The 24915-nt window shown below is 49.3% G+C and overlaps 2 protein-coding genes across 2 annotated transcripts in view; one reads left to right on the top strand and one right to left on the bottom strand.

Annotated features, from left to right (window-relative positions):
- Nucleotides 1–242: 242 nt before the first annotated feature.
- Nucleotides 243–23793, top strand: LOC116492483 (ovotransferrin). Its single transcript, XM_032193252.1, has 24 exons — nt 243–423; nt 2575–2738; nt 2943–3051; nt 3954–4145; nt 4354–4489; nt 4892–4947; nt 6278–6447; nt 6572–6758; nt 7438–7592; nt 8752–8845; nt 9247–9282; nt 9965–10123; nt 11101–11245; nt 12210–12274; nt 12540–12724; nt 13444–13630; nt 14098–14131; nt 16928–17136; nt 17232–17326; nt 17444–17521; nt 19071–19153; nt 19576–19712; nt 20200–20254; nt 21336–23793. Exons 1-24 carry the CDS (start codon nt 381–383, stop codon nt 21550–21552), a joined length of 2991 nt encoding a protein of 996 aa, XP_032049143.1. The 5' UTR covers nt 243–380; the 3' UTR covers nt 21553–23793.
- Nucleotides 15824–24915, bottom strand: part of SLCO2A1 (solute carrier organic anion transporter family member 2A1) — a 42828-nt gene continuing 33736 nt past the window's right edge. The window contains exon 15 of the transcript XR_004253596.1: nt 15824–15835. The gene's annotated coding sequence lies outside the window, so the exon portion shown is untranslated. The remainder of the gene's footprint in view (nt 15836–24915) is intronic.

Genomic DNA, 24915 nt, shown 5'->3' with positions numbered 1-24915 from the left:
ACAGAGAAAACAGTCCCTCCTGTGGCATTTCAGCCTGCAGGGGAATTCATATGTCACGACTTGGGAATTTTCCATTTGGAGCCCCTTGTAAAACAAAAACCACCTTGCCTGCTCCGACTCCTGCCTGCGAAAGGGGTTCAGTGCCAAAGAGTGAAAGGCGTCCTAAAAATGGGCTGATCCAGGGAGGGGGGCGATTTAGCGGCTATTGAGAAACAAGGAAGGACAAACAGTGTTAGGTCATTGCTTCTGCAAACACAGCCAGGGCTGCTTCTCTATAAAAGGGGGAGAAAGCGGCTCCAGAGCCATCACAGACCCGGAGGGGACGGTCTGTGACCACGACCACCGCAGCCCCTCCTTGGCACCCGACTTCCTGCTCCAGCATGAAACTTGTGCTCTCCGCTGTGCTGTCCCTAGGGATAGCTGGTAAGTGTGTGCTGAAAGCAGGCTGGGGGGGAACGGAGGAGCCTGGACCTCCCAGGACCACAGGTTTTCTCCCTATCCCAGGCTGTTTTACAGGAGCAACTGCAGCATGTGCCAGACCAGACAGCTCCTAAGTTAAACCTGGCAGCTGAGTAATTAAAACCTGACCGTTTTGGCAGCTATGGGTACCTGTAAATGAGGATGCCTATTCTGAACACTAAAAACAGCAGCTCAGTGCAGGGCGAGGGGAAAAGCTCCCCTCTCTACCCCCGCCCCCCCCCCCCCCCCCGGCAGCTGCTGTGCCAGGAGAGGAGCATCCCCATGCGTGGGGTTAAACCAGCACCAGCCTGCCTGTGCGTTGGGTTAAATCTGGGGGCAGCTGCACTAAAACAGAGCTTAAATAACGAAAAGACCCCTGAGAGGAGTCCCTGCAGGCTTCCCCTGCAGCTCCCCCAGAAGTTTGCTTAGGGGCTGCGAAGTGGTGCTGCCGTTCCTCACCTCTCTGCTCGCCCCCGGGGTGCTGCTCCCCTCGTGGACCTCCGAGGCTTCCTGCAGCCAGGGGGGATCCTGGTGTCCCCCAGCAGCTTGCCCTGTTCCCAGCCCTTCTCTGCTGGGCTTGGGAAACTCCTGGACTGCTTTCAACAAGCGGAGCGCTGTCCTGCTGCTGCCGCTGTGCTTTTGCTCATGCATTTCACATGCGGAGTGTGCCGCTGCAGAGCTGGCGCTGCTTGAAGCACAGATTCCTCTCCTCTCTCGATTCGGGCAGGCAAGGGGCAGCGAGCCATGGCAAGGATACTGCTGCTGCCTACACCCAACACGGGAAGGAGGGAGCAGCAGGTCCTTTCTGACCTCTCATAAAGCATGGTGATGACTGATGTCCTCTTGGGGACATCCCTCCTCCCTGCTGCACGGAGTTTGCCCAAATGTTGTGCCACAGGGACTGAGGCACTGGGGCTGCCCTCACCTTTCCAGTGCTCACCAGTGCTGCCAGGCTGAGCAGTGCCATGAGGCAAAGCAGTGGCGTGCTGGCTGTCACCGCTGCTTGTGCCACGGCCACTGGCCAGCATCAGTGGAGGGGCCCTCAGGAGGACCCATACCAGCCCCTGCCCAAGGTGGAACAGTTGCCAGCCCCACATTAAGCTGGCCATGGCTTTTTTTTTCAGCCAAAAGGTGAACAATGTAGATTTAGGCAATGAGAATTAGGGCTATGAATTCCCTGTGTGGCCAAAGTCAGCATTTCCACTGGGAGGAGCAGGAGGTGTCTGCTGGTGGAGTTATGGCTTGAAAAGTCAAAAAGACAGAATATTTCAGAGGTGAAAAAAAAAAATGGGAACTGCATGGGTTAATTGGAAGATGCATGTGAACAAAATGTGCCTGGAGAAAGGGAAGTGTGCGTGTCGTGGTCTGCACGATCCTGCCAGGAAGGGGCAGAGCTATGTGCAGGTGTGGGACCAGTTGTGCACTTTAACTGCAAGCTTCCAACATCTCTGGTGCTTAGGTTGCTGAAGGAGTCAAGCGTCTGCATTGACCTTCGGTCTTTGCTTGATCAGCCTCCCAGCACAGCCAGGCAGCTGCATTTACTGGTGGGGCACCCTGAGAAGAGGGGGCTGTGCCTGCATGCGGGCAGTACGGCACCTTGGTTGCTGCCTGTGCTGGAGGAGATGGGGAGTAGAGAGGTAAATATATCTGATCTGCTGGCCACCAGGGAAGCTGTGTGTGGCAGCATACTGAACATAGTCCGGCCAGATTAGAGCTGCTCTCCCTTTGGGGTTATTTGCAAAGAGACCGCTTCAGGGGACAGTCTTTTCTTTCTCTTTGGAGTTTGGTTTCTATTGGGTTTGTTCTCCTGCCCCTGTGGGTGTTGCCGTGAGTTCAGGCTGCTGGAGTCACCATGCTGAGCAGGGACATCCATTACCCAGGGATGGGGATGGTCCTTCCAGATGCTTCTGCAGGTCCACACATCAGGTGAGAAGGAAACTCCTTTCCTGTGTGACTTAGGAGATGCACAGAGGAGATCCTGCTGCTCCCCCAAGGCCATGGCTGCAAGGAACAAGAGATGGTGTTTCTCCCCTATTGGTGGCTTTCTCCCTCTCTGAAATGACTTTTATTATTATTATTATTATTATTTATTTATTTTTATTTTTTTTCCCACAGCTCTGTGTTTTGCTGCTCCTCCCAAGACAACCGTCAGATGGTGCACAATATCCTCAGCAGAAGAGAAGAAATGCAACAGCCTAAAGGACCACATGCAACAGGAGAGAGTTACATTGAGCTGCGTGCAGAAAGCAACGTACCTGGACTGCATCAAAGCCATCTCGGTGAGTGGGCAGCAAACAGCTGTGCCGGGCGCTGAGGAGGTTGCAGCAGCACCTTCCACCTGGAGAAAGGGTTTCCTTCGAGTCACTGGTAGCGAGCCTGTGGTCCTGCTGTGGAGAAGGATTCACCCACAAGGATCCAGGAGAGACAGCTGGGAAGTGTTTTCCCCTAGTTTTGTTTATTGATTGAAATCTCTTGCTCTTTAGAATAACGAAGCAGATGCCATTAGCTTGGACGGTGGTCAAGTTTTCGAGGCAGGCCTTGCTCCCTATAAGCTGAAGCCCATTGCTGCTGAGGTCTACGAGCGAAGTGGAGGTAACATTTTTATGTAGCATTTTTAAGCCAAGTAGTGGTAGCAAACTGGTAGTGCAAAGGCCTTCCTTTCCACCCAGTGCTCCCAGTGTTTCTGCTGGGTGTCTGAACTATTGCCCCTGGCTTCCAGATCCCCCAGGGGAAGGGAGGGAGCCAGTAATGCCAAAATGCGTATCATTTGTTGCTGCCCGTGACCACTGGGTCACTAAAATGGAAGGGGACAGAACCAGTGCCCTGTTTGTGCTGGTGGCTGTGCTGAAAGTCACCAGTGACGCAGTGATGCAGTGGCCGTGGATGGAGATGACCATCAGCAGAAATGCCAGCCCTCCCAAAACTTGGCATGAAAGTTGTTCAGAAGAGATCCCAGAGATATTCATTCTGCTATCAGTGGCCTTGAACGGCGCGGGTAAAGCACAGCGGTCCCCACAGCTGGCTGTGCAGCCATCGGCCAGACCAGCTTACAGCCACAGCAGCACTGCCATTAGTTTTCTCCCACTCTGCCCAGGAGGTCAGCCTGCTTGTACACAATATTCAGGATCAAAGCAACACGGGTGGGTCATTCCTGACCATGTCTAAGACTTGGTCTCTTTATTCACATGTAACTGATGGAGTTGGTATAATTCTAAAGACTAGACGTGGAATTTCAGACTTGTAACGCTTGCATGAATGCTCCAGTGGGCAATGGTGTTTGAGAAAAGACTCGTTTAGGCAACCTTATAAGTATATGTCCGTAACATATGTCCAGTGACAGAGCATTTTGCATGTGATAGTGTTTTCAGGATGCTTACGACTGCTTGGTGTAATGTACACTGCTGGTTCAATATTGGCAGCATAGCTCACCCCTGAGAAAACGGGAAGACCAGGCTTGTTCAAGCAAAGCTATTAATTACCTTTTCGCACTGCAGGCTCCACAACCAGCTACTATGCTGTGGCTGTTGTTAAGAAAGGAACAGACTTCACAATAAATGACCTGCGAGGCAAGACCTCCTGCCACACGGGCCTGGGCAGATCCGCTGGCTGGAACATCCCCATCGGGACACTCATCCACCGGGGAGACATCGAGTGGGAAGGCATCGACTCAGGCTCAGTCGAGCAAGGTGACGTGGGGAACAGCATGAGAAATGGGCTGATGTTAAGCTGGGGGTGGTGGCAAGGTGAAGGTGGCATTGCCTGATCTGCAGAGGTTCAGAGGCAACTTGGAGAGCAACCGAAGCATTTACTTTCTTTCCGTGTTCCCCCCCAAACCCTTCTAGGTCCTTGTAAAAGGGAGTTTTAGACTAACCATTGCATGTTTCTCCCCTGCAGCGGTGGCCAAGTTTTTCTCTGCCAGCTGTGTGCCTGGTGCCACCACCGAACAAAAGCTGTGCCGTCAGTGCAAGGGGGATGCCAAAACCAAATGCCTCCGCACAGCACCTTATTCTGGATATTCTGGAGCTTTTCAGTGAGTGAAAGTTATTTTTTGTTATACCAGGGACTGCTGTGCTGTAATCAGGGGTCCTGATGAGGTGGAATGTATAGAACTGGGACTGCTGGTAATTAAAGACCCAATTAGCAATAACTGGCAGGCAGTCAGCAGGAGCTGAAAGAAGGAGCTATGCTGTCTGATTTTGCACAGACCTAAGGATACGTAGCATTAGCGTTGTGGTAACTCTAACTGGGTCTCTTGAGCATTACTTCTCTGCCATTATATTTACCTCCCTGCCAGCATAGCTTTTTTGGGAAGACTGTTGCTCTGCGGTTGCAGTTTATGCCAAAGTAATTTGCTGAAACAGGAGACAGGGAGCCATGATGTCTGTTGTTTTTTGTTTGTTTTAACATTTCTTCGGTTTCCTCTCACCTACAGGTGTCTGAAGGATGGAAAAGGAGATGTGGCTTTTGTAAAACACACAACTGTTCAAGGTAGGCCTGCAAACCACTTGTTTCTTCTTTCCATTCCAACCTGTTGCTTCCACTCCATCCTGGGATTAGTCTACGCTGTGCAAACCTTTGTTTCTCTCCTAGCTTACTTCATACCTCAGATCTTTTACACTCTTGAAACATGTTTTGTACACTGTATTAATTACAGGACTAACTTATCCTTGTTACTGAAAAATATGATTGTGGTGGGGTCTAATTCTCCTTTGGGATTCTTCTCTGAGGAAGGAAAACCTGCTTGATTTAAGTTCAGAAGCATTACCATTGGTGCCATACTGCAGGGGCAGCTGTAGCGTTATGACAGCAAATGCAGGGTGAGCATGAGGTGGGTAGAAAAGCTCACCCATTCCTCTGGGAGCTTTGGTCCACAGCAAGAGTTCACTACCTGCACCTCTCGGAGAGGGAACGTGGCCTGGCATTGGCAGGACTGGCAGTGAGCTCCGTGGAGGGCCACCAACAGGGCCACGTGGCAGGGATGCTTGTCTTGTGAGGAGAGGCTTGGGGAGGTGGGCTTGGTCAGCCTGGAAAAGAAGAAGTTTTGGGGGACCTCAGAGCAGCCCGTCTGTACCTACATGGACATTAGCAAGGAGGTGGAGCCAAGATTGTTACAGAGTTGGACTATGGAAAGATGAGAAACCATGGTCATAAGGCAGGGTTTGTGAACTGATTGAAAAAAGAGGTTCGGACCATACGCAAGGAGAAATTGTTTCCCTGTAAGGACAGTCAGGCAATGGGACAGGCTGCCAGGGACAGCTGTGCAGTCTCCATCCTTGGAGGTTTTCAAGATCCAACTGGAACAACCTGGTCTGCCCTGCTTTGAGCAGGGGGTTGGACCAGAGATGTTCAGAGGTCCTTTCCTACCTGAATTCTCCTGTAATCCTGTGCCCTCTGACCTGGGCTCTGTTTTCAGCCTTGACACTGGCTATCTGCTGGCCTCTACAGACCACGTGCGGGGCCTGACCTCTTAAATCTACTTGTAAGGTGTTTGTAAATCTATTTGTATTCGTATCTATATGCATGTGCCTGAATGTCCAGGCACTACTGCTACATGAATAAATACTGACGGGCTAGTTATGGCAGCAGCAGAGATCATCTCATGTGCATGTGGATTCTTTCTGCGCTGCCTTTGTATGACCACAGTGATCCCATCTCTCCTAACACCTTTGCATTATTGCAAAGAGGTTTGTGCAACCTGTCTGCAGTGAAGAATTCTTCCCTGAGATTCAGCTGGAATAAATCAATGAGAAAGTTGCCCCATGCTGGGCCGTTGTCTGTTTTTGTGGAGATGCAACTCATGGTTCCCCTCTCCCTCTAGAAAATGCCCCAGAGGAGAAGGATGAGTATGAGCTGCTGTGTCTGGATGGCACCCGTCAGCCTGTGGACAGCTACAAAACGTGTCACTGGGCCAGAGTGGCTGCTCACGCCGTTGTGGCTCGGGATGATAGCAAAATTGATGACATCTGGAGCTTTCTCTCAAAAGCGCAGGTACCTGCAGGCTCTGCTTTCATTCCCCTGACATCCGTCTTCTGTCCCCTGGCTTTGCTTGCTCTCTTCAGTTTTCTGAATGCTTTGGTGTAGTTATTTGCTGATTATTTTTTCCCTGTGGCAGAGCAACTTTGGCGTGGGCACAACCAGCGACTTCCACCTCTTTGGGCCACCTGGCAAGAAGGACCCAGTCCTCAAGGACTTGCTTTTCAAAGACTCTGCTATAATGCTGAAACGTGTCCCAGAACTGATGGATTCCCAGCTCTACCTGGGCTTTGAGTATTACAGTGCCATCCAGAGCCTCCGGAAAGGTGGGCAGGATGTGATGTACAGATGTAGTGTCAGTGGGAGATGCATTGAAGGGTCATGATCGTAAAACACATCTGGGGAAAAGAAGATGACTTTCTTTCCCCATATAGTGGGGAAAGTATAGAGTGTATTCTCCATAAAATATTTCCTGTGAAAGGTATTGGCTTGTGTGGTTGGTAGGGAATTGGCATGGTCAAAACTGCTGCTCTGAATAGCTGTTTCTGGGATGTAAGAGTACAGGATCAGGAGGAACATCCCAGGACATCAGGCCCAGCATTGGCCATTCGAGGGAAACAGGGTCCTTCACTTCCATCCAGACTCATCAAGCATTTACTGATGTCCTAGCTGGCTTTCTGTGTCAGATGTCCAACAAATGACCCCTGAAAGCCACTTAACATCCACAGCTGGGCAGAGGTCTCTGTGGTAGGCTCAGCCACCGTGGCCTTTATGGAAGGAGGCACATTGACTTCATATAGCATCAAAACAGGTTATTCAAATGCTACCTCACGAAACCATGAGCAGGTGGTGCTTCTCCACCTCCCTCTGGTCCCAGTCCCAAGGCTGGCTGTGTGCAGATGGCATCGTGGCAGGGTTCCCCTCACCCAGAAACCGCCTTCCCATGGCCCTGTTGTTCGGCAGAGCTCTGGGCTTATTCTTTCTTCTCTGGCCATTTTTTTGCAGATCAGTTGACTGTCAGCCCTAGAGAAAACAAGATTCAGTGGTGTGCAGTAGGCAAGGATGAGAAGAGCAAGTGTGACCGCTGGAGTGTGGTGAGCAACGGCGAGGTGGAGTGCACCGTGGCAGACAACACGAAGGACTGCATTATTAAGATCATGGTAGGTTTTTTTCCTTTTCTTCTCGCCAGGATTCTTTCAGCTGGAGAGAGGCATTGCCTCTTTCAACCTGATAAACCTGATAATAGATCTGGGGGTGAGATTTTACCATAAAATGCTGGGGGCTTTCTGAGAAATAACAGCAGGCAGAAACCAACCTTATCATTGGGAAAAGGCTCAACTAGCTCTTCAATGATTAACATCTTTAAAAAATGTTATTAGACAGAGTTCTTTGATGTTTCCTAAACAAGAAATAATTTTCTGGTGTGAAGTAACCTTTTATTTAGAAAAGCAAGGTGACTGTAGTAAAATATAAACAGAAGAAAGTGAGAAATACATTTTAAGTTCAAATAAAATGAAGTGGTTGTACTGCCCAGAAGCCTTAAAAAACAAACAAACAAACAAAAAACAACGTAATTTGTTGAGAAAGGTTTTTTTAGACTGACTTGCTTGCATCTGTCATGCCTGTTATTTTCCTCTGTACTTAAAAACAAACACGTTTCTGGGATCCAACCAGGGAAATTTTCTGCAGTTAAGAAGTCTTGTTCTCTGATGCAACCAGAGTAGCTGTAATGTTGTGCTTAGTCTCCTGCCATTGGATCTGGCAAATCCTCTGAAATTCTTCGCCTCTAACAACCAGCTTTCCCTTAGACTTAGAGCGTGCCCTGCTTGCTGATCCAGCCTGCAATGCAAGCACTCTCCCCTTTGAGTTGAGTGTCCCAGCCTACAAAGAGCAGTTCTTCTTGCCATTTCGGGGTCACACAGAGAAAGGCCATTTCCTGCTCAGGAGGGGATGGGTTCCGTGGTGTAGATGATGTTAGTTCAGAAAGTTGGGTCAGTACTGTGGAGACAGCACAAAATGCAAACTCCAAAGGACAGGTGAGATAAGGAAACAGGCTGGGAGATGCACCCATGTGAGCCTGTGAGTGCCTGGAGGTGAGAGCTGCTGTGGGAGGTGGCTACAAGCACACGTGAGAGGTAATTTCAGAGCACCCTCTCTTTGCATCAGCAAGAACTTGTCTGGCCGTGTGCCACCCTCTCAGGCCCCTTTGCCCTCAGCCTGTCTCCTCTCATTTACTGTTTCTGCTAAGATCCAGTTTCCAAAAAGAGCTGCCCAGGGGAAATACAGGGTCATTTCATCACTATGTGGTTTTCATTTCAGAAAGGTGAAGCAGATGCCATCAGCCTAGATGGAGGTTTCGTTTATACTGCTGGCGTGTGTGGGTTGGTGCCGGTGATGGGAGAAAGCTACGAGGGTAAGTGCAGTCCTGGTGCTGGGGAAGGGGTAGGTGCAAAAGCATTGGGTTTATTCTCAAACCTAGAAAGCAGCCTCAGTGTTGCATCCCACAGAAAACACATGGCATGCAGGGCAGCTCTACTTGATGCTACATGCCTGAAAAATCAGGATCGTGATCACCTCCAGCTCCTATCTTCTTCATTTTAATCATGATGCCCCTGTCCTTTAGCACTGGCCTTGGTGAAACTAGTTGTCTTAGCACTGAAGAACGGAGAGAGGCTGTTCTTTGTTCTGTCAATTTACTCAATGCAACCTTAAATAGCCACTTCTAGAATGAACTTTCTCCAGAAAATAGTGAGTTTGACTTATTTTTGGATTTACCATATGTTTTATCTAATAGCTTCTTTTTCTTTCCCTCAGATGACAGCCAGTGCAGCAAAGAAGAAGGACAACCAGGTAATTACTGCCAACAGAGGGATAGACAATTGTCCGTTCAGATATAAGAGGAAAAATACATATACAGTCATGAGCTGAGAATTAATGGCCACTCTCCACACAAAGAGTTTTGTAAGAACCACTGTGTACAATACAGATGTGAAAAATCTGGGTGAGAAACTAACGTTTAAATGGAAACTCTGGGTCTGCAAGTAGATAACAAGGCAAAGCATATGGCAGCAGCAGAGATTTGTGCAGAGTTGCTGGAGCACACTGTGCTGTCACGGCCTTTGACATTGCCAGGGCTGCAAACAGAGAAAGAGGGACTGGGCTGTAGCACTGGGGAATTGTTTTTTATAGAAATAGAGAGAGGAGGGAAGGTTTTGTCCTTTGCTAAAGAGGATATGAAATTGGGAGGCACGCATCGTGTGCATCTTGCCACAGCCTTCTTGCATACCTGAGTGCCAGTTTTGTGGGGGAGAAAAGTCAGAGGTAATAATTTCCCAGGAGCGTGGTGGGAATAGATGCATCACATCTGCAAACTGTTTTCCTGTTGCTGTGTGGCCAGTCCTTCATAAGGACAAAATATTTCTGCTATGCTGTGCGTAGCTGCCCTCTCCTAAGTGTAGCTGATACTCTGGTAAGGGAGCACAGTGGGATCCTTGGGTCAGTCCTTAATTCTCCTCTCTTTTCCTTCCAAAAGCATCATACTTTGCTGTGGCTGTTGTGAAGAAATCTGATGGTGCCATCACATGGAACAATCTGCAAGGCAAGAAGTCATGCCACACCGCTGTTGGGAGAACTGCTGGCTGGAACATCCCCATGGGCTTGATTCACAACAAAACCGGGAGCTGTGATTTTGGTGAGTCAAGACATACATTCATTTGTCTGAGTTAGAAACCTGCGAGCAAAAACGTTTTGCCATGCCTCCTCTGATCTTCTTGTGCCTCGAAAACTCTCACTTGGAGAAGGAAATGAGGACAAGTCTGTTATTTAAGGTTTCAGTGAGCAAAGTTTCAGGCTTTGGTGACTGATTCTGACTAGGATATGGCACATCAGCTGTTTTGTGGGGGCTTCACTTTTTCACCTCTCTCCCCTTCCCCTTTCAGCAGCCCAAAAGGCATTCCCAAAATGGGAACACAGGCTGCTCCGGGTACAGGGCGGCTGCTCCTTGTGCAGGACTCTGTGTAGGAGTAAGGGATAGATTTCTGAATCCCAGAAGGGCTGAGAATAGGGGATAGGGGCTGCTCTCAGTTCAAGAAACCTTAAGGGACTGATCTGACTCCCTTGAGAATAGTGGGTAAAAAGTCTGCATTGCTCAGAAGAGCAGCCTCTATACCCAACTTTCAGTCAGTGAGAATTATGTTCCAACAAAAATAATACGGAGATATTATGGACCAAGGCAAATTAAGCATATAATTATTATCAGCAAATCTAATCTCAAGAACATACTATTGTTGTTAAGTTTTAGACTCTGCCTCTCCATCCTCCTACCTGCCTTTCCTAATGTCCCTTCTTCCCCCTAAGTTCTCATATTGCTGCCAAACACAGTCATGCCTGCCCAGAAAGGCTGGTTCCACATGAGCTGGCAATGGTTTGCAGAAGACACATTCTTCTTTCAACGCCAAGATCATCAGTCACACCAAGGGACAAGATTCCTAGTCAAAGCGTGATGCATGTGATGTGCTGTCTGCTGAGGCACGCTCCTCCTCGCATCGCAGCCTGTTCCCAGTCCCCTCAGCCTGCTCACATAAGATCACCACAAGAACGTATCATGAAAAGAAACCCCAGTTTTCCAGTGCAGGAAGAGTAAATTTATTTTATTCCTGTTTTATTCAGATGATTACTTCAGTGAGGGCTGTGCTCCTGGTTCTCCTCCTAACTCCCGCCTCTGCAAGCTGTGCCAAGGTTCAGGGGAAAACCTGCTGGAGAAGTGTGTCGCCAGCAGCCACGAGAAATACTATGGATATACTGGAGCTTTACGGTAGGTGGGGAAAATGCTCAGGTACCTGGGGGGCTGATCAGAGAGGTGATGGGTAGATCATGCATGGGGTTTGGCCTCATGCTGACACTTGTCCACTGACCTTTTCTTTTTCTCCACAACACTGCTGCAGGTATATAAGCCTGCAATATTACTTATGTACTCCATATGTTTTTTCTTTATGCAGCTGTCTTCCCACTATCTCTTCTCCTTTTCTCCGGTGTAGGTGCAAAATGTACCCGTTCTGTAAAAATTAATGTACTGGTCCTTCCAGGCAAACTGGGAGAGACATGAGCATTTTGGCCAGAGCTCCTACAATGACAGTGGTGCCACGCTTAATTACATAACAAATTATGTAAAATAAAGAACGTTAAAAAGTGGAAACCCAGAAACAATGCTGCCACTGGATGCTCCCTGTTAAAAATGTTCCTTGCCTTGGTTAAAATGAACAATTCCCTAAAAAGAGAAGGGACCAGAGGTCAACCCCAGTGCCATCTCCTCTGTACCAACCAGTAGCAGATCAAGTCTAAGTAATTTGTATTGGGCACAAACTTAAAAAGAGAAATTATTTATTTATTTATTTATTTATTCAGTTACATCTAGTAGCAAAGAGACCCTCCTGCAGGATTTGCAGTCATTTTGGTGCAAGTTTGACTTTTTACATGGCTATTGAAAGGTGCAGCCAGGCACTGCAGAAAACAATGCAAATTCTGCTCTTGGTTGAACTACTTCTTTCTGACAACAAAATACATCAGTTACTTAGTATGTTAAAAGGATGCGTGTGTTTTTCCAGGATGTGTTAAAAGATTTTGTTTCAGATATCCTTAAAATATTCATGACAGGGCTCCTAGACCTGACTATCTTTAGAGACTAATTTCACAAAGTAAGATATGGGTCAGAATCCAACCTGTGGGAAAGGACCAGGACTCCGGCACCCATATCACTTGCCTTTCTTTGTACTTCACAGGTGTCTGGTCGAGCAGGGTGATGTGGCCTTTATTAAGCATTCAACTGTTGGTGAAAACATTGATGGTATGTGGTTATCCTCTTGCAAAGGACTTGGCAGGACTGCTTCCCCCATCTGCGTTATTTTCATTCCCAAAACACTGACTTCAGCTGCACAATTATTCTGGTGGCCTGCTAACTACAAACTCCATATGGCTTCTTTTCTACATGCGAAGTATCTAAGTGTCAGTGCACACATGTGCAGGGACAAATGCTTTGCTTGGGTGTTGAGAGGGTGATTATGCCTCTACTATACAAGATCTCTGAATCTCCAAACCAATTCTCTTCATAGGCAAAAATAAAGAGGACTGGGCCAAAGGTCTGACAGTGGATGACTTTGAGTTGTTGTGCACTGATGGGCGACGGGCAAACACCATGGATTACAAGACCTGCCACCTGGCCAAAGTTCCTACCCATGCTGTGGTTGCACGCCCTGAGAAAGCAAACAAAATCCGTGAGCTGCTGGAGGGACAAGAGGTTAGTGGTACTGACAGTGGGAGGAATGTTCTGGGGTGGTTTTTTACACAACAAGTTTACATTTTTAGAGCAATGATGCTCTCCAAGTGAGTGAAATGTGGAAGATTTTGACTTAGTGATACGGGGTCAGAGCCTTGTCCCTTAGCCTCCCACTCCCTCCATCCCTTCTGTACTTACAGCTGTGTTTTGGAAACTCCTCTGGGGTGCCTGATCTCTGACCCAGCTGTGTCAGGCACAAGGTAGGCAGCAAGCCATCCAGCCCCGCTGGAACACACACAGTCCTCCAGCTACTGCTGTCAGCATAACCAGGTTATGTCAGCTCTTTTTGATTTCACACCAACAATGCTGAGATTTTCTCCGCCATCTGGATCTGTTAAGAGACACTTTGGAAGTCAGCTCCTTTTGTTTTCAGCTCATGGTGAAGGCACAGAACCTGCTGGCAGCTCCTCCCAGTGGGATCAGCAGATAGTGAAATACTAAAAAAGAAAAAATTTTTGTTTTGCCGGTCATGCCACAAGTGTGCTGCTTACCAGTGAGAGTCCTGCCCCCTAGTCACACGGACAGAAGATTCAGTCCTAAACTTTTGGAGCTTGACTGGGGGCTCCCCAGGACAAGGAGTTCATGGTGAAGAAGTAGTACTAAAAGTGAGGCTTGTACGAGCTGAATCTTGCTTTCTTTCTACTTTTTACATACACTTACCTCTTCATGCCTTATTTCAGAAACTGTTTGGATTACATGGAACCGAGAAAGAGAGATTCATGATGTTTCAGTCTCAAACCAAGGATCTTCTGTTTAAAGACTTGACCAGGTGCCTGGTTAAACTCCGCCAAGGAATAACACACAAGGAGTTCCTCGGAGATGAATACTATGCTTCAGTTGCTAGCCTCAATACCTGCAACCCATCAGGTAAATGTAACAGCCTCAGGACAAAGTCAGTGAATCACAGTTCTTAGCATCAGCTAAGAACATATGGACAGTTATTTCTGTTGCTGTCCATTTAAAGAAATTTATGTCCATTTTTTTAAAGAAAAATGAGGATAACTCATAAAGCTGCCAGTATACTTCTCCCAGAGTTTCCTGAGCTAACTTCTGCCAGATTGGAAACTTGTTCTGGCATCAAAGGGAATTAAAGATTTTTAATTACCTTTAGAAAACATGGAGTTTGAGAAGTGGTAAAAAGAACCCACCCTGTCCTGTCAGTCTGTGTTCAGTGTGATCTGTGGTTAATGCTCACTTCTGGTGGTATGGTGGATATGTTTTCCACGGTATGACAATGCTGGCACAGTTGGCTGTGCACTGGTGGGATGGGAGCGATGTTGTGTTTTCTGTTTAAATGCGAGGTCTGAATTCCTCCCTGTCCTTTCCCTTTTCAGATCTCCTCCAGGTGTGCACCTTCCTTGAGGACAAGTAACAGGATGGGAAGGGCCCTCATTGAAGGGGGAGGAAACCTAGTGCCGTGACTCCTTTTGTGCCCTCAGCTCCAACACTGACCCACAGAGGGCCCTCTGCCTTCACTGCTTCCTCTGCCCTTCTCCATCACTCTGAAAGTGGCTATTTGAAACTTCACGGTTTTCTGCTGCTGTCACAGCAAGGAATAAAATCTCAAAGTCTAAAGAGGTTTCCTGAGATTTCTCAAAGCAGTTATTATGCCCACTCCTTCCCTGGCACCTCTTGCTGCAGGCCAGTGGCAGACTCCAATCTGGCTATTGCCATTCAAGGCTATTGTTGCCCAATAGCGAAATTCCTTTCAATATTTTCTAAAGCAAAATGGATTAAAGGTGTCCTAGAGTCTAATTAACAGACATTTTATATTATCTGTGCTTCTGCTTTACCCAGATTATCCCATTATCTCCCCGGGAGACAACAGCTGCCCATTGTGCTTGGAATATAGAAAGACAGAGAGTGTTTATGTGAGGGAAGCTGAAGGGTAGAGAGTATAAAAAAAACTACAACAGCGACAGGAACAAAAACATAAGAATATAGTGGTTCTAAGATGGAAGGTGTGAATGGAAACCACTCCATCTCATATCTCAGCTGGGTGGATATGAATAGTGCAGAAGCAGAGTTATGTACCAGGCAGTACATTTAAAATGCAGTATGTCGCTGTGGAGAGCCCAGGCTTAGACTTCCTTTCATGAGAAAAATTGAGGACCTGTTTGGAAACCTGCATTTTGCTGAGCTTCTGCTGAGCTACAAAACAAACAAACACACAAACAAACAAAAACAGCAGGTAGTAACCCTCTTTTCGAGGCAGGCATAGAAGAACTGCTGAGGACAGAAAAATGTTGAATTCCCGTTTTTGTAGGAATTAATATTTTGATGGATTTGCAGCGATGATATTTGAATGCATATGGCACATATTGCAAGACATCCACTAGCCTAACTAAAGATCACTTTTGAAGACAGAAAGTTAAAGTGGAAGCAATGATATTCTGTGCTTTGCACTTTTGTAGGTTCAAGTATATTGGACAGATGGTTTGTTTAATCTGTTCTTAAGAATCAGCAAAGAGAGACAGTGTCCCTAAAAGAGCCTGTTTCTACAGCTAACTACTGCTACAGGTGGAAAGCTTTCCCCGAGAACAAAGTTCCACAACCTTCCTGGGCAGTCTGTCCCACTGCTTGCCTGTCCTGGGGGGAAGAAGTTTATCTCATATCCAGTCTGAACCTCTCTTGTTTCAATATGCTTCCCTTGCTTCTTGTTCTGCACCACTGTGAAGAGCCTGGATCCATCTTCCTGCCACCTGGAAGAAATGTGGCAGCTGGTGCCAGGTCTGCCCTGAAGCCATCTCTTCTCCAGCCTCAACAAACCCTGGTCCCTCAGCCCCTGGGGTCATCCTGGTGGCTTTCTGCTGAATTTGCTTTTGTTCATCAAGGTCTCATTGAAGTAGGGGCCCAAACCTGGCCACAGCAGCTAGGTGTGGTCTAACAAGTGCTAGGCAGAGGCCAGCAATCACCACCCCAGCCTGGCTGTGCTCCAGGGATGTGGTTGACATCTCTGCTGCCTGGGCAAATGTCGGCTACCCATGCCCACCACCACTCCATCACCTTCTGGTGACAACCTGGCAGTGGGAAGAGCCTTCAGGGTGCCAGCAGCGGCTCTGCCAGCAGTGGCTCTGCCCGCAGCCACCCTCCAGACCTCCAGCAGAGCTGGGGGATGACGCTCCCTCAGTTTTAACCAATTTGGGATGTTTTTTGCCATCTCTCCATGGTGGCCTCTTCCCTCTGCTTCTCCACCTGTGTCCCTTTCCCCCTCTGGGCATCCCTGCCCCTCATTGTGGCTTTCCAGTACTTGAAGGGAGCATGTAAGCAGGAGGGGGAACACCTGTTTATATGTGTTGATAGTGACAGGACAAGGGGGCATGGTTTTAAACAAAGATAGCAGATTTAGGTAAGATATCAGGAGGACGTTTTTCACTCAGAGGGTGGTGAGGCACTGGAACTGGTTGCCCAGAGAGGTTGTGGATGCCCTGTCCCTGGAGATCATAGAATAATAGAATATCCTGAGTTGGAGGGGATCCGTATGATCTGTGGAAGAACTCTATAACTCAAAGCAAATAAGTTATAAAGTAGGTACGTTTTTTATTTTGGGGCTGGGCACATGCGCAATAGCTCCCAATGGCATGCTCACCTTAACGTGGCAACCTGCTTTGGTTATATGCAGTAAAAAGTTACATATGCATGAAGTTTCCCAATGTGCCCATACCTATTCATAACCTATCCCCGCTTTGTATTAAAATTAGCTCCAAGCAGCCATTTCCATAAACTCCTCCCATCTGAGCCTGCGTGGTGGTGGTCGTCGGGGGGCTGTGGGGATGAAGGCTGAGAACTCCATCACCACTGCTTGGCCCCCTGTACAAAGGTACAGACTGAGCTGCTCCTTGGCTCTTGTCCAAACCACAGGGTGGGTCTGGGACGGTTTTTGAGGCAGGTTCCCCATTTTTGTCAGGAAACACCTTCTGTGAGGGGCTGCGAGACTCCTTATTTTGGATAGTAAGCAAAGACACGCGGCAGTATCAATTTTAATGGGATTAAGTAAGCAAAGACACTCGGCAATATCTATTTTAATGCGATTAAGCAAGCCCCCATTCTTCTATCCCAAGGACCACCGAGCCCAACTCCCGATGGAGACACCCAAGACCAAATTGGACGAGGCCCTGGGCAGGGGTTGGCCCTGGAAAACCCTCACGGTGCCTCCCCCGCCAGCCCAGGACTACAACTCCCAGCAGCCCCCGCGGCAGCGCGGCGGCGCCTCAGCAGCGGCGGCGGGACGAGGCGGGACGGGGTGAGGCGAGGCGCGGCCATGGCGGGGGCTCTGGAGCCGTACCTGGACTCGCTGCGGCGGGAGCTGCAGGCGCCCGGCCCCGCCGCCTTCTCCGTGCTGCTGGCGCTGCTCCTGGTCGCCCTCACGCTCCGTGAGTCGCGGGGCCGGGCCGGGGGGGCGGTGCGGGGCGGCGCGGGGCGCGGCGCGGCCCCCGGTGTCTGAGGCCGGCCTCGCTGTGCCCCGCAGTGCTCTGGAGGCTCGCGCAGGCCGGGAGGAGCGGCCGCAGGGCCGTGCTGCTGCTGGGGCTCTGCGACGCGGGCAAGACGCTGCTGTTCGCCAGGGTGAGTGCGGGACGGGCCGGCCACGAGGCTCCCTGCAGGCTCTGCACTCCCTTTAACCCCCTCTCGTCGTTTGGTTCTGTTTTTTTCTTTTCTTTCTTTTTTTTTTCCTTCCCTCAGCTGCTGACGGGCAAGTACCGGGACACGCAGACGTCGATAACCGACAGCTCCGCCGTCTACAGGGTCAGCAGCGACAAGGTGAGCGAGCCGCCGGCTGTGCGCTCCCAGCGCTGCGGGAGATTTTCTGCTTTGCCGGCTTCCAGCTCGGAGCCAGCCCCTTGCTCGGCCTCAGCAGGGGAGGATTCCTTTAGGCGGTGTGCAGGCAGGAGAAGGTTGGCAGGTATTGGGGGCTCCTTGTCTGCAGAGGTGTTTCTTTTTCCTCCTTTTTTTTTTTTTCTTTTTACAAGAGGAAAAGGAGCATCTTATAAAGCTGAGTAGAACATGCAGCACTGAGTAAAATATGCAGTGGAGAGAGGGGTCTGGCACGGAGCAGGAAGAGTTGTGAGGAAGCGTTGTGCTGTTGCGTTGAGTTTGTTTGCTTGGCATTCATTTCACTCCCAAGAAAATCCGTATTTGGAAGGTTTGCAGGCTTAAAAATGGCCTTCAGCTGAACTTCATCTGGCCCCCAGAAGGGATTGGTTATTTCCAGATGCTAGGCTGCTGCGGTTATTTTCCATTTACAACGATCTCTTTAGTTTCAGAAGGGTTTCTTTTTCTTGCCGGGTGCACACGTGGCAGTGAAAGCATGAGCTGACAGCATGTTACCTGCTGGTGAATTTTAAAGGTAGATGTTTTTCTGCTTTTTCTGTGGCAATCTGTGCTAACAAAGGTAATAATAAGGGGTTAAAAACTTAGTAAAAAGAATTGCAGGGCTTTTTAGTTTTTTAAATTAATGTCTCTTGAAGATTGAGCAGACAGATATTTGGGGTGATGGAATGCTGTAAGACAGGCTGCTGTTTTTCTGATCAAAGGGTTCCATTAAAATACTAAAGCAGTGAGCAGACGGGATCCCGTGTAGCGGTTTTTCCCCTCTTGGGAACAGCACGTGTTTTGCTGAGAACGGTGACGTGGCCCTCTGTGGTCACATCTGTCAGGAACCTGCGAGAGGCATTTGTTCTCTTTAATGTCACTGCTTTGGCTGGCTGGCTGCCCGTGGAAAGAGAAGTGATTGCTGCTTTTAATTGAAGAAGTATCTTGCAAGGCTGCTTTTGCCTTATTTCCTAACAAAGCTGTGTGCATGTAGGTTGGCTTGCAGTTGGGTAGCTTGTCTGCCTGAATAGATGTCTCGATGCAGAGCGGGAGGCTGTGGTTTTGCTGTGCAGAGGTATATTCGCCAACAGAGACGGTGTAAATCTGCCCTTTACCGAGTGAGGCAGCCTTCCTAAAGCTCTGCCACTCGCACTGTGTGCGTGGTGCTCGCAGGGAGGGCTGTCTGGAGGAGGAGAGGGTGGAGCGTGCTCATTTCTGCGCGGTTGTGCTCCGTCCTCACTGCTCTGCCGGGCGGTTTGCTGCTGTCGCTCTCTCCTTACCGAGTCCTGGCCGCGAGTGTTGTTCCTCAGTGGTTCTAAGACAGCACCTCAGCCTGTCGTAATTGTTTGGGCCGATGGAGAGACTGCACCCAGGGGAGTGTTACGTGCTTCTGTGCTGTAGGGGGTCACTCCCCACTGCTGCCCCAGCTGGAGCCCACCACCAGACTGGTTTTCCCCAGGTGCAGGTGTTGCTAACAACCTCTCGCTTCTGTTCCTAGAATGCTAATGTGACTTTAATCGACCTCCCAGGCCACGAGAGCCTGCGGCTTCAGTTCCTGGAGAGGTTCAAGGCTGCAGCCAGGTAAGGTGCAGGCGGTTGGCAGGGGAGGAGGACGCGGGGGATGTTATTTATTGCCAGGGATGAGCCAGGTGAGGGTGCCGTGTGCTGGGTTGTGAGTGTGTGTGTGTGTCCTGAGAGTCAGCTCTACTTTGAGGCACTGGGGGTTCTGCTTCCCCCACTTGCCTGCCTTTGTAGTGCATCAGGAGGCAAAGCAAATGCAGCAGGGAGGGTTTGGGGATGCGGTATGTCTTTGGGACAGAGAGGGACAGGTTTCCTGCTGGGTGTGAACACGGGGTGTGTATCAGCCCCCATGTCCTGACCTGCTTTTAGGTTGAATGACGCTGGGTGTGGAAACAGCTGTCTTGGCCTAGGCTGCGATATCTGCAGGGGAAGGTGGTGACAGAGGTTTGTGCACAGCATCTGCTCCCTTCTCTCTCCTCCAGAGCCATTGTGTTTGTGGTGGACAGCGTAGCTTTCCAGCGGGAGGTGAAGGATGTGGCAGAGTTCCTGTACCAGGTCCTGGTCGACAGCACAGTGCTCAAAAATGCGCCCGCGCTGCTGATAGCTTGCAACAAGCAAGGTATTGTGGGAGTCCTGAAGGTGGGAATGGAGGTTGTTCAGTCCCTGAGTGACTGTTGGGATGAACGGCCATGTGTGACAGTGAAATCACGATTTAGGAGTGCTGCTAGATTTTCAGGTCTCTACAACTTTCCCCATGGAGGTGTGGATCCCTGTAAGTTAATCAGAAGCTTTTTACCAGAATCAAGTTTGGTGTTTTCAGACAATGAGAAAAAAACAAATTTTCTTTTTGAAAAAAAATATTTTTTGAAAAAAGTATTTGAAATATTTTTCAATATTTCAAATACCAGGCACTTGACTTGCTGCCATTCGTGCCCACGGACACAAAGCTCCTCTCTCCATTATCCTAGCACAGACACTGTTGTTGTGCCATTAGGTCTAACGACAGCACGGTGTGAGCAGGCCTTGCTGTAACGTTAGGAGCCTGAAGCAGGTTCTGACCTCTGACAAAACCAAAGAGCTAATTTCCTTTTCTCTTCTCTGTCTAGATGTCACAATGGCAAAATCAGCAAAACTTATTCAACAGCAGCTGGAGAAAGAGCTGTAAGTGTGAAATTGGATCTTAAACCTCTCTGTGCATTTCTTTCTTCTCCTTTCTGTCTCTTCTGCCAATGCTCAGTGAGCCCCTTGAGCCACATCTGTTCTTTGAAGATAAAGAGCATTCTGTTTTGTCTGTGTAGGTGTAATCAGGATGTGAGAAGATTGCTTGATCTAGGACTGCTGCAGTCTTGGGAAAAAAAAAAAAAAAGGCAGTGTGTTCCTTGCTAGAAGCTGTAGTGTGGAGAACATCCCAGTCCTTACCTAAAAGTCTCCAAACTAATGCGTGTTCCTGGAATGCAGCTGTCTCGTTGCCCTGCTCTTTGGCCGGTAGATGGCAGCAGGGTGATTTGTACCGCTTCCTCTTCACTGCTGAGTGCCTAACCTCCCTTCTGTAAGGCAGTTGAAATCCTGGGCAGAGATTGCTGTTTGTCTTCCCTAGCCTGGCATTTGGGAGGCAGTCAAATCACAGTGCGTGATCCCCGATATCACGGTGCCTCCCCCTGCCCAGATGACCTGTTGAACTAGTGAAGGTCTTGAGCACTGTGGGCCTTTGAACTTCAGGCACTTGCAGTCAGACAAGCAGCTCTCGCAGCCCAGGTTCATTCCCTAGAACGAGAACAGGTTTTTGCCTCTTCTGAAGTTCTGCTTCCCTCTCCAAATTGACACTTGTGGTTGGAAGTCATGCCTCGCTGAGGAATTGAGCAGCAGCACTTCCCTGCGTTAGCCCTTCCCACCAATTTGCCCCCACCCATTGCAACTCAAATGTTTTTGACTTTTTTTTTTCCCCTCAGCATCCTAAATTAAGTCTAGTACAGTCTGCAGTGCCTCCAGGTTCATGTTTGCATCGGATTCGCATGTTTTTGCTGAAGAGGGGTCAGACCTGGGGATGAATGAATTTGCTAATACACAGCTCAATAATTCTGCTCCCTCTAACGTGCTTGGTTTGTATCCATCTGTGCTCTTGGCAGGCTGATCACATTGATGGATAAGATTCACTTTGTGCAGAGACCACATCTCAGCAGCTGTCACGCAGGTAATTTGTTCTGGTTCATGGTTCTTGATCCTCTCCTTTCTCTCTCTGCAGCAACACCTTACGAGTGACCCGCTCTGCAGCCCCCACCAGTCTGGATGGCTCCGCCGCAGGGGGCCCCGCTCAGCTGGGGAAGAAGGGCAAGGACTTTGACTTCTCCCAGCTGCCAATGAGGGTGGAGTTTGTGGAGTGCAGCGCCCGTGGCAGCAAGGGAGAGGAGGGAGATGCTGACTTCGAGGGCCTTGAGAAGTGGCTGGCCAAGATCGCTTGAATGGAGAAGGGCAGGGCAGGAGGGAGAGATGTGGGGAGGCTGGGTGGGTGGGACACGTGGAGAGTGAAAGGAAAGAGATGGCTTGAGGCACTTAAATCTCATCTTGTAGAAGATACTTCTGGAATTTTCTTCTAGAAAAAGCTGGAAACAAGCATTGTGGTGTCTTCCTCTGCTGCTTATGGCCTTGGGAGTAATGTAATATCTGGTGTGATTTCTCTGACTGTGTCCATCACGCTGCAACCTTTTTTTCCTCTTCCTTCATCTTTCTCTGGGATGCTTACCCTGCGGGCTTCTGTGTTTCCTTGAAATGTTTGGTCTTTTCATGTGACAGCTGCCAGGCAAATTAGGGACAAGAGCACTGCCAGGTGAGTCTTCTAGAGACCGGAATCTTTGTCCTTTTCCGCTTTGGTTTAGCGTTGCATCGCTGTTACTTCTGCTTACTTGCCTGCTGCCCTGGCAAAGTGCACAGACTCTCTCTGTTGTGCAGTTGCTGAGGCAAGTAAAAAAAGCTGTTTTCCTCTATCTCCTACCTCCCCATTCTTCCAGACTGGTGCAGTCCAGTTTCTGTGGGACTGGAGTGACTTAATAAATCCCCAAAGCAGGCTGGCTCATCTACCTCTGTCACTGTGCACTGCCGGTGTCTGGCTGCGGTGCCTTTGTCCTTGGGCGATTTCTTCTGTTGGATGGTTCTTGGGAGTTTTTCTTTAAAATGAGGGCTACGACCTGAAAGCTTGTTTCCCTCTCCTCTGATGGACGTGAATGCACACTTTCCATATGACAGTTACAGAAGGGTCTTAGCTTCAAGCAATGAGGAAGACGCATTTTTAGATAGATGCCTATGTTGTTGGTGAGATCTGTCATGCCAGATTGTTTGTTGTGCAATCCCCTGCCCGTCTCCTCCTTAGTGACTGCAATAAAGAGACCTTTTTGTGTTTGTAATCAGCAGTTGTGGCGAAGTGAGAGAGAATATTGGGCAGATAGCACATTCGTGTGCGAGCGTGACTCCTCCCTGCAAAAAGATGCTTGGTGCAGAAGGAAATGTCATTTTTTTTCCATTGCTTGTTTGTGGTGGTTGAAGCCAGAGGTGCTGCTGTATGCGTGCTCTCACTCAGAGAGTGCTTGTTGCTCTGGCTCTTGCAGCGGCTCAGCTGGCTATTTGGAGGCTGGAAGTGATGGTGGTAGTATCTTAACTCAGCATGCGTTAGACCTGAACTTTCCAAAGGACCCTTGCTCTTGCCAGGAGTGTTGGTTATCCAAAGGGAAGTGTTGCAGCAGCATTAGTGCAGGCCATGTGGGAGATGAGACCCTGGTGTCATGCTGGCTATTCGGCTTCCCTTTCCTGAACAACAAACAGCCTTAAAACACCAGGCAGTCACCCTGCCCAGCAGCTTTGTGCTTTATTGGGGTGCTAGCTCAACATGGCTTTTCTGTGAGGATGATTGCTCTCCAGGATGCCGTACTGGATTTGCAAGGTCTTACTGCATTAAAGCTTTTCCTCCATTTTTCTTGCTTCCTCTTTTGTTTGAGGGAAGGAGGGACTGAATGGTTCCTGATAGACCTTTTCTGTCCTCTGCAGACATCTCTGGTTTGATGCTTCCTTAATCGCTCCACTGATCTGTCGTGTTCTTCTCCCTTCTTTCTGGGCATCCTCTGCCTCCCTGTAGCATTCTCAAGGGTTAGTAGTGATGGGAAGAGCAAGACCAGCCTTTTCTGCAAAGACCTGTGCTTGCAATGGGGCTGGGCCTGGCACTTCTAGTCTTGTGAACCTGTTGTGTCTTCATGGGCACCTGGCCCTTTCCTCTGCAGCTGGGAGTGCTTGGGGGTGGTCCTGAGCAAGGAAGGGGCTGTGCCCTCCTGTGTAGGGAAAGCTCCAGGCTGGCTGGTGACTGCAAGGGAGAGCTGAGGCGAGGCTGGCCTCCAGACCAAGCCAGGAGGTGTTGATCCGTATGGGAGGTTGGGAGGGTTCTATTGATGAAGTACATTCTATCTATCCTTCTATTTGCAGCCAGACCATTGCTGCAACTTGTTTTGCTTGAACTCTCTTTGCTGGAGCCCCTTCACCGGACACCGTATTTCAATCCCTAATGCTGAAACGAGAATCTTGCTGTCTTTGGGTGGTAACTCTGCATAGACCCTTCTTCCAAAGCGGAGGCTGAGCATCAGCTTCTGGTAGGAGAAGGTAGTTTGAGGCCACAACCAGTTTTAAGTTATTCTTTAATAAATATATTCCTTAAATAAAAAGTGTTTGGGTAAATGTTTGTGCTCCAGCTTTGGTTGGTCTGTCTCTGCCTTGACTCTTCTCAGAGTTGTTCAGGTGCACACGTGCTGAGGCTCTGCTTCTGCTCAGCACAGCACTGAGGGTCCCCTTCCTGCTTGGTGGTCAGGTCTGTTTTGGTAAATAGCAGTGCCTCCTTTCTTCTTTTTTCTTTTTTGAGGGGTGGATGTTTTGTGTGTATTTATGTCTTAGTTTGAGTGTTCAAGAAGTGATGATCACATAGACAAAAATAAAAAACAAAAACACTTTATTTGTACAAGAAAATGCAAGCGAGCTGCAGCACACTGTGTGCTGAGTGGCTGAGGGAAAGAGCAGAATGGGAAACAACTGAGTTTTCTCCTTTTTGTCAGCTTTGTGCGCTGTTTTTGTTCTTACTGGTAAACATTGTTCTCAGGCTCTGGGTTAGGCTAACAACCTGCCTCTGCGCTGTAGGGACAGTTTACAAACATAGGAGAGCACTGGTGGGTCCCTTCCAACTTGAGGGATCATCTCCTGCCCAAGCTCTCTCCCTACCAGCATGGCTCTGTAACCATCCCAATTCCATCTCTGTCCTGGCTCCATCACCCAGGCCCATTTCTGTCCCGGAGACCCAGCTCCATCTCCCCATCCAGTTCCAGGCTTGGTCTCGCCTCCATCTCTTCTCCTGGCTCCATCGCCCTTCCTCCTCAGCAAGTCCCAGCTCCTTTGCCCTGTCTCAGCTCCATCCCCTCATCTTGGCAGGAGCTGAGTGCCACCCCTCGCCTGCCTTTGGGTGCGAGCGTTCCCCCACTGAGCACCTCCTTGAGGTCCTCTCCGTGAAGGCCACCCGCAAGTGCACAGCCCGACCCTGTCTGGCAGCGGGACACCAGGATGGATCTTCTGTCCCCAGGCCGGGATCAGGGCTGTGGCCGGCTGTAGGGGCTGTGGCGCTGGGGCAGCACCCTGCCACGGCCGGCTCTCCTCTCCGATCTTGAGAGCGAGGAGCTGGGAGCTGCAAGGGGAGGCAGGAAGGTCAGCGGATCTGCCCACCCTGCCTGGCCTGCAGAGGCCCCAGCTTTGCGGTCCTTCCCTGAGAGGGCATGGAGGGCTCTGCTGCCCCGAGCCTGAGC

Source organism: Aythya fuligula, chromosome 9, assembly GCF_009819795.1.
Source record: "Aythya fuligula isolate bAytFul2 chromosome 9, bAytFul2.pri, whole genome shotgun sequence".
Lineage (NCBI taxonomy): Eukaryota > Metazoa > Chordata > Aves > Anseriformes > Anatidae > Aythya > Aythya fuligula.
Note: the sequence above shows the minus strand (reverse complement) of the source record. Positions and strands in the feature narration are given on the sequence as shown.

Excerpts from the sequence above, each read along its gene's own strand:
- LOC116492483 (XM_032193252.1), top strand. The coding sequence starts at position 381 with ATGAAACTTGTGCTCTCCGCTGTGCTGTCCCTAGGGATAGCTG. Across the intron at positions 3,052-3,953 it reads GGTCTACGAGCGAAGTGGAG|GCTCCACAACCAGCTACTAT; the intron begins GTAACATTTTTA and ends TTCGCACTGCAG. Across the intron at positions 19,713-20,199 it reads GATAGCTTGCAACAAGCAAG|ATGTCACAATGGCAAAATCA; the intron begins GTATTGTGGGAG and ends TTCTCTGTCTAG.